The following is a 9,210-nucleotide window of genomic DNA, read 5'->3' as shown; positions in this document are numbered from 1 at the left end:
GCCATGGCTCCCTCTGACATCTCCAACTCAGAGGCAGTAGAGAGAAGACCAGAAATTCCCTGGCCCCTCCTCCCTCAGCGCCCCCACCTCTGCACATGTCCACATATGGAGACCCTGACAATGGGCCCTGGGAGTGCCGCCATCTGCGCCTCCTTTCCATGCCTGCAGCAGCCATGCCCACTCTCCAGACCCTCACCCGCCTGGCTCAGTAGACGCTGCACCGCCTGTGGTCCTGCGCCTACACCTGGGCCTCTGTACCCGTCAGTTCCCCCAGTCTGGTTCTTATTTTCCCCAACAAGTAGGGAGCCTGTAAGGTCACCTGTTGAGCAAGCTGGGGGGAGAGTAGGGTGGGGCTGGGAGGATGAGGAGGAGAAGCTCATGGTCATGCTGGAGAGTCAGCTGAGCAGAGTCTCTGCAGGCCCCTTGGCTGCCTAGCCAGTGGTGATCCCGCTCCCACCCTCATTTCTTCTTTGTTAACAAAACCATGACCTCATTAAATATTGGACACCTATAAACCTCATGGACCCTCCTCCAGCCTCCCCACCGTGTACTGGTGAGTCTAAGTCAACTCTAGTCATTTCATTCCTCTGGACTTTGACTGCTTGGGGCTTGGGCATGAGCTGCCTCTTCGCCTGAACCTGACCCACAGGTACCCTCTGCACCTACCATGCTGATGCACTGGGCCAGGGAGAGCTCCGTCTCGATGGAGATGAGCTGTGAGGAGGTGGCGGCTGGGTGGATCAGGTTGTGGTAACGGGTTTTGTTCGGAAGGTCGTCCATCAGTTTCTGCTCGGCATGGGCCACGCGGCAGTCCCCTGGGTAACCACACAGACATGCTGGGACCTTGTGCAGCTGTCCCCCACTGCAGCTGACAGCTATGAAGCAGGAGCTGAGAGGGCCAGGGAGCACAGACACCCTGAGAGCTAGCTGAAGCAGTGAAGGTGCTGGCAGGCCTTTCTTTCCCTGGGGACTTCAAATGACATTAATGACAGAGCTCAGCTACCTCCTCCCCATGCCATACCTCTTCCTCCTCCCCCTCCCTCGATCAGTGAACAGCATCCCACACTCTACACATCTGATACAAAACTGGGTGTCTCTTCCTGACTCCTCCCTTGGTTCATCCAAGTAGCCCCCAAGTCCTGTCTGTCCTCCCATCTCCACGGCTACAGCCATGTCCCTGCCTCCCCCGCCCTGCCTACCTTCTATTCTCTCCACCTGCACTCTGCCCCTGCCATCCGTGTGCCATACAGTGGCAGACTGGTCTTTCTACAGCAAACTGGACTAGGGCCCTTCCCCACCCACAGCTCCCAGAGCTGGAGGTGGAGTTGAAGCTCATGTTCTGGCTTGGCATTCAGAGCTCTTTCCCCCTCAGCACTGGCTTATCCAGAGTGCTCACAGTGCAGGGCAGGAGCCCCATGACTCAAATGTGGGTTTGGTGCAGAACTGGGTCTGAGGTGGTGCTTTCCCTATGAAGAGACAGGGCCGACATGGGGGGATTTTCTGGGTTCAGAGTTAGACCTACAGAGTGCAAGGTTTCTCTGAGGCACCAAATGGAGGGGTCGAGCTAGCAGCTGGCTCCTGGTCTGGAGCTTCAAGGAGGGGTCTCAGCTCAGAGCCACATTCAATAGCCAGCTTACATGCAGCCTCCCGCAGGGAGCCCCTGGAGCTTCCACAGCCTCAGATCTGCCCCTCTGCGTACCCCAGATCTCTTGCCAAGGGGCGTTTGGGTCTTCATGTCATCTCCCTCCCATGTCTGGGAGTAAAGTTGAGGTGCGGGGACTTGCGCTTGTGTACTCTGGTGTCTTAAGGGAGAGTGTGTCAAGTAGAGTGGAGGCGGCTTGGAAAGAGGGAGACTCAGAGGAGAGTGAAGGACACGTGACCAGGCAAGCCTGGGAGTAGGAAAAGAGAGTGAGCAGAGGAAACCGCTGGGTCAGGGGAGCGGACGGGAGGATCAGGGAATGAGGGGGGCTGGAGACATGGGGGTGGGGACGCTGGTGAGGGGCTGCCTGGCTCGCCAGGCTCAGGAGTCAGTTACATCCTCCCACAAGGGCCAGCTCACCTGGTCGTCCCAAAGCCCTCCCTCTGTGGGTGGGACCAGAGGGCCAAGAGCACAGATAACCCAGTTGAGCAGGACTGAGGCGGACTCAGGTGGGTGCTGGGCTGGACTCCTGGCTGTGGGGAGCAGCCGCCCCCCTGCCTACTGCATCCACTTTCCAACTCGCTGCCTATCTGAGCAGATGCAATATTGGGCACCTTGTGAAACATGCTCCTGGTGCACCTGCTGCCTGCTGCCCCTCCTGCAGAGTGCCCGGGCTCTCCAGAGGGGATTCCTGTAGAGGCTTGGCTTAGATTCTGAGTCCCGCCTCTCATACCCGGGGCTGCTACCCCAGAGGCCAGCTGCTTGAGTACCCTGGAAGCTAGTCTGTAGCCCCAGGCTACAGCTGGGTCCATCCCACAGCCCTTCTTTAGTGTATCTATTTGGACTGACTGCTCATTTCATAGACAGGGGTGTGTCTTGCCCCAGCCCATCTGGCATGTCTAAGGCAGCTGTGGGGTCAGAATCTGCAGCTCCCGGCCCCCAGCCCTGCAACAGTAGGAGAGGCTGGACCCTACATCTCTGAAGTCCCACTGGGCTGGTGCGAGCGGGCTCCCGAGTCCAGAGCTGCTCTGCAGGCTGTGGGGCTCATGCACCAGCTTTGAACCCACCTGATGTGCTCAGGTTGCTCATCTTTGGGCCTGTCCTGACTCTCAGGCATTCGGCTGAGCCTGAGGGCCTCTCCCTCACCTTGACCACCAGCTACAGGCTCTGACTTAGAGGTTCCCAGAACCTTAGACCATTTGGCCGGCCCCCCATTTCTCACCTGAGGAAACTGAGACCAGAGAGGGAAAGCAACTTTCTCAAGGACTCCCAGCAATTCAGAGGCAGAACCAGGTCTAGGAGCCTCTTCTCGATAGATTTTTCTCCCTGTCCCTTGAGCCTTCTTTAGTGCCTCATTAACTTCCCTGTAAGGAAACTGCCCCGCTGAGGCTGGAAATGGTGCTGTCCAGAGTGGTGTGCGCCAGTGACTGCGCCTGTGTTTGTACTTGTGAGTGTGTATGGGGGTGGGGATGAGGGGGGAAGAAATGGCAGGGATTCTGGGGGCTGGATACACTCCACCTCACCCCAAAAAGGGGCGCAGGAGAGCCCAGCCAAGCACAGCACATGCTTCCACTTTCCAATCTGCTGAATGCCTGTGAGGCGGGCTGGGCCCAGAAGACAAGGGACAGGTCTTTCCCCATAGATGGCAGTGGGGGCCCAAGATGGGTGGAAGCTTCTGCCGCAGCTTCGGGGGTCACATCCCAGCCCATGGGCTGACACTTAAGCAGAAAAAGCCACCTCTAGGAGTCAGTCATGGTCTAGTGATTCTGATGAGGAGGGGCCCCACCAGCCTTTGTCCAGGGTCTTGTCTGGGAAAAACTGCTCCCTGGCAGAAAGAGGCTAATAATTTGAGAGGAAGCCATAGCTGAAATCCTAAACTGTGTGAGTGTGTGTGTCCAGTTTGAAAAAGTGTATCTGACCTAAACATTTATATTGAAAAAATGGAAAGATATATTCCCCTTGTTTTGAAATACAAACTACAGAAAGCAACACTTAACAGAATCTCATCGGAAAGGTCAGATTCTGCATCTGGAAAGGCACAGTGATTTTCAACTGCAGTGTGTGTCCTTAACTGAGGAAGGGAAGGTGAGATTTATATTTAGTAAAAGGCAGCTATGAATTTACCTTTTATAAAGAGCTTGCTATATACTATTAGTGCTTTTCAATCATGTCAGAATCAGCCAGATGCCTGTGGAAATGAAAATTCCCAGGCTTCATTCCCAGAGATTCTGGTCCTGTGAGCCTAGGGTGGGGCCCAGAAATCTCTATGGGGTGGTGCAGGCTGCCCCAGGACCACACCAAGAAACACTGCAACTGGCCCCCACACATCCCAGTCCACAAATATGCAGGCAGGCATCTTATCTCCACAGAACAGATAGGGAAACTGAGGTCCAGAGTGGGGAAAGAAACGTCACGGGGCCACCCAGCAAGTGGCAGCAGAGCCACAATACACCCACTGTCTGCAGACACCATCTCTGATGACAGCTCCACCTCCCCACAGGAACCTTGCCTACCCCCACCCCTACCTCCTGCTGCCCGTATGGTGGGTCTCTGTCCAAGGAAGATGTATCCTAGGTCCTCTAGGCTGACTGGGGCTCAGAGGAAACCTTGGCCCAGAGTGTAGGAGCTAGAAGGGTCCTTGGAATTCATGTGGGGAATTTGAGGCCCAAAGAAGGCAGTCCTCACATTTGAACTCTGTCTGGAGAAGGGCTGGGTCTCCTTCCTGAGTGGTAGGTTTGACTTCACCAGCCTGGCCCTCAGTCAAGCTGGCTGTCCAGGCCCGCCACACCTCAGGGTGGGTGACCAGAGGCGGTGGTGCCATAAAACACATTTCCTGGGAGATCCACCCCCAAAGCTCAAAACATTCCAGGGCTGGTGAGTTGGGCAAGCCCCCTTCCCTCTCAGCCCAGTTTCCCCATCTCTACAACAGCTGTGCTGGTGGAGACTTCTCCCTGAGACTGAGCCGCAGATTTTCTCCTGGGTGCCTACACCACCCAGGTTGCCGGCTCCTCTGTGCCCGCTCTTCAAGAAAGTCCTCTCAGGTAAGGAAGGCTTTGCCTTGGCTCTATCAGGAGCAGGAGCCGGTGCACCCCCAGCCCCCCAGACCAGTGGGGATGGCCGGGGCTGCCTACAAAGCTGCTGCCCAGCCCAGAGACACCCCCCTGGGAGGGTGGCCCTGGCCCTCGCAGCGGCTCTAAGAGGCAGCCCCCACTCCAAAACTGGCAGAGCCACCCACGCCTTCCCTCAGCCCAAAGAGGCTTTTAGGAAAATGAATCATCTCAGGTTCAAACCCATGGGACTGCTGAAAGACAAGAAAGTGCGGGGCGAGCTGGCGCGAGGGAGCGCTGCTCCGTGCAGACTTTGCAGGGAGGGCACTTAGGAAAAGGGACTGGAGTCTGGGAGGGTGACTAGCTCAGGGTTAAAGGGAGGGGATGGAGCTGGAGTGAGCTGGCCTCGTCCTCCCCCTTGGGCCTTCCAGCCTGGGCTCAGGTGATTCAAAGGAGCGAGCACCTCCCTCTCCCGGCCAGGGAGTTCTTGCCACATTCTTCAATCAGTACCATTCCCTTGGGGGCTGGGTGACAGCACCCATCTCCAGACCTGGCTGGAACTGCTGTCTCAATTCTAGATCCAAAAGAACCTCTGGCAGCTTCTCCATCTCCCTCTCAGTCCAGCCTCACCTCTTCGCCCGTGGAGGAGCTCCAACAGCAAATCTCGCAACTGGAGGAACAAGGCAGGAAGGGCAGGGTCTGAAGAAGGAACCACCTTCAAAACGCAGCTCTGCCACCTTCTCTCCAGGACTCTTAGGCTTGCTTTCCTATTGCGCCCTCGACATCCTTTTGCTATAATCTGGCATGTTGACGTATAGTCTTTAAAAGCAACAACACTGTTGACATGGAGCAGACTTCCCATTTGGGATGGTCTGGAGAAGTTAGGTTTGAGGGCATCCTCTCTTCTGCAAACTGCAGCAGTAATAGATGAGATATACAAAATAAATAAAGGCCGCACGCGGTGGTCACGCCTGTAATCCTGTAATCCCAGCACTCTGGGAGGCTGAGGTAGGAGGATCACTTGAAGCCAGGAGTTCGAGACCAGCCTGGCCAATATGGCAACACCCTGTCTCTACTAAAAATATAAAAATTAGCTGGGCATAGTGGTGCACACCTGTAGTCCCAGCTACTCAGGAGGCTGAGGCAGGAGAATCACTTGAACCCGCAAGGCGGAGGTTGCAGTGAAACGAGATCCCGCCACTGCATTCCAGCCTGGGTGACAGAGTGAGACTCCATCTCAAAAAATAAAAATAAAAAATAAAGTACATAAAAAAGACATGCCCAGGCTGAAAAATAAGTTAATCTTTATCTCCATGAACGAAAAGCAGAAAAAAAATGCAAAGTGGTTGGAGGCTGAAGAGCCTGGACCCTGCTGGGCTTTGGGAACCAATGATGGTGGCAGGTCCTTTGGGATAAAGAGGGACCAAATGACTCCTAGCTAGAAGCTGGGAGCTTGGGTGTACCCCAGTACTTGAAAGGATGCTGGCCGGGCGCAGTGGCTAATGCCTGTAATACCAGCACTTTGGGAGGCCGAGGGAAAGTAACTCTTATGTCAGTGTGAAAGCAAATCAGACAGGACAGGGGAACATGGAGAGGAGGAGAGCCAAACCAGGGCCTGGTTCCACCCGCCCCATTGGGCCAGAAGCACAAGTGGTTCTCTGCACAACATCAAGAGCGAGGACATGCTTTCAGCTCCACTTTAACTCAGGTTCCTAATGTGACAGCAGGCTTGTCAATCCCACTTACCCCTGCGGCTCACACCAGAAAACTACCAGCAGTGTGAGTAAGGACAGAAGCAGGAGACAGAGCAGCCAGGGTTTGGGAATCCCACAGCAACCCACAGGCCCTCATCACACACAGCAAGGATGTGCCCTCACTGGGCTCACCACCACCACCAGACATCACCTTCACTACCTGATAACCTGCCTGGGTAACACCACTGTAACACAAGAAACAGGTCTAGAATCTAGCATGTATGCTACACCTGAAGGAGCAAAAGACGGTAATAAAATATGATAAAATTTTTATTTCTTTAACATAAAATTTAGAGCCATAATCAAAATGTGCAATTTTGACAGGGTTCACTACTTATAAAAACTTCACAGCCCTCTATTTTCAAATGTAAATGGTATTCCGTGGCTCCTCGCCAGCATGTAACTAGAGTTACTCTGAAATCCGTTTCACGGCTTATTTTTTGCAAGCGGCGATTTCTTCAACCCACGTTCTCCAAGGGAAAAAAGGACATGAAATGTTTCCAAAAGTTTCTTACAATCTTTAGATAAACTACTGCTCAACAACTGCATCCTCCAAGTCAACACATCAAGAATCCTTCAATCACAAACACTTAAGGTGAGAAAACGGTGTCTATCCATGCAGGAGAGGGACACGTTATCCATGCTTATGAAGACAGCCTGGATATCGGCTACTGAAAAGCTGTGAATGTATCTTCCTTTTTCTACTTTCCAAAATTTTTGTGAGGTGATACTTATTTCTATGTTTGTTTCTATTCTTTTTATTTTGTATTTTTTAGTAGGTACATCCTTATTATAAATCTACTGTAGAACCAGTGTCCCATACAGGACTCCATGTGCCACAGGAACCAAAAAGTCACGTGCAGCGAAGATGAAGACACAGCAGACAACCTGTGTGGACACCACAGAGCCACCTGCCCAGGACACCAGTGGAGCCACAGGTGCAATTCAAAATGTTCTTAGTCGTATTAATAAACATGGCCAGGTGCGGTGGCTCATGCCTGTAATCCCAACACTTTGGGAGGCTGAGGCGGGCAGATTACCTGAGGTTGGGAGTTCAAGACCATCCCGGCCAACATCGTGAAACCCCATCTCTACTAAAAATACACAAATTAGCCAGGTATGGTGGCATATCTGTAGTCCCAGCCACTCAGGAGGTTGAGGCAGAAGAATCATTTGAACCCAGGAGGCAGAGGCTGCGGTGAGCTGAGACTGTGCCACTGCACTCCAGTCCAGGCAACAGAGTGAGTCTCCATCTCAGGGGGGAAAAAAAAATTGTTCTTAGTCACATTAATAAAAGTAAACACACACACACACACACACACACACAAAATTAATTGTAATAATGGCCGGGTGCAGTGGCTCATGCCTGTAATCCCAGCACTTTGGGAGGCCAAGGTGGGCAGATTACTTGAGATCAGGAGTTCGACACCAGCCTGGCCAACATGGTGAAACTCTTGTCTCTACAAAAATACAAAAATCAGCCAGGCGTGGTGGTGTACATCCATAGTCCCAGCTGCTCGGGAGGCTGAAGCAGAAGAATTACTTGAACCCAAGAGGCGGAGGTTGCAGTGAGCCAAGATTGCACCACTGAACTCTGGCCTGGGCAACAGAGCAAGACTCCATCTCAAAAATAAAAATAATTTTAATAATGTATCATACTTATCCCAACAGATTGAAAATATTACCATTTCAACATGAAATATAAGAAAAATGATTGAGATATTTTACATAGGTTCTCTTTTTTTTTTTTTTTTTTCTGAGACGGAGTCTCGCTCTGTCGCCCAGGCTGGAGTGCAGTGGCACGATCTTGGCTCACTGCAAGCTCCGCCTCCCGGGTTCACACCATTCTCCTGCCTCAGCCTCCCGAGTAGCTGGGACTACAGGCGCCCGCCACTTCGCCCGGCTAATTTTTTGTATTTTTAGTAGAGATGGGGTTTCACCGCATTAGCCAGGATGGTCTCGATCTCCTGACCTTGTGATCCGCCCGCCTCAGCCTCCCAAAGTGCTGGGATTACAGGCGTGAGCCACCGTGCCCGGCCTGGTTATTTCATATTAAGTCCTCAAAAACCATCAGCATAGCTTACATATGTAGCACATTTCAATTTGCAGTGAAATTTGCATTGAAAATATTTGATCTGCACTTAGACTCATAAAATATATAGTTGACAAAGTAGACTCACGTGGCCAAGTGACATTCTTAAATGCTTTCTAATAACGGAATCAAGTTTTTAAACCTGCATTTTAATTAATAAAATTTAGATAAAATATTCAGTGTCTCAGCTACGATGGACACACTTCAAGTGCTGATCAGCAAACGGTGTGAGTGCCGGCCAGACTAGCCAACGCAGGCTACACCGCTGCAGCTGAAACAGGCCAGTCTCTCTGCGCACGGGAACAGTCTGGGCAAGCAGGAGACGGGGAAACGGGCGCTGCCCTCATGAGAACAAAGGACCCACAACAGGAACCCTGCACTCATCCCCTGCCAAAGACACCAACAACCCACGACGCAGCCTCCTCACAAAAGGGAGAGGCATTCAAGAACTTAGAAAATCACCTCTTCCTGGAAAATGCTCACTTTAAAACTTCGCATGTAACTTTACATTTTAATTACAAGGTTTTTAACATCCATTTTCTCATGTCTTCTTAACTCTGTGAAAGTAAACACAGCTTTTATTCTTACTCCTATAGTTACTGTGTTGGAAGTTCACCTATGTGAACAAGCTGTTGCAACTGAAATTTTCTGAGAACAAATCTCAAGCTCTTTCCATTA

The 9,210-nt window shown here is 52.1% G+C and overlaps 1 protein-coding gene across 1 annotated transcript; it reads right to left on the bottom strand.

The window, feature by feature from the left end:
- Positions 1–1,633: 1,633 nt before the first annotated feature.
- Positions 1,634–3,348, bottom strand: LOC129050028 (sterol regulatory element-binding protein 1-like). Its single transcript, XM_063716108.1, is given in 4 exon segments — positions 1,634–1,906; positions 1,909–2,028; positions 2,030–2,197; positions 3,163–3,348. Coding segments are annotated over 4 exon segments (747 nt in total).
- Between the last annotated feature and the right edge of the window lie 5,862 nt (positions 3,349–9,210).

Source organism: Pongo abelii, chromosome 16 (genome assembly GCF_028885655.2).
Source record: "Pongo abelii isolate AG06213 chromosome 16, NHGRI_mPonAbe1-v2.0_pri, whole genome shotgun sequence".
In the NCBI taxonomy this organism is placed as follows: Eukaryota; Metazoa; Chordata; class Mammalia; order Primates; family Hominidae; genus Pongo; species Pongo abelii.
This window is presented reverse-complemented; position numbering and strand designations above follow the sequence as displayed.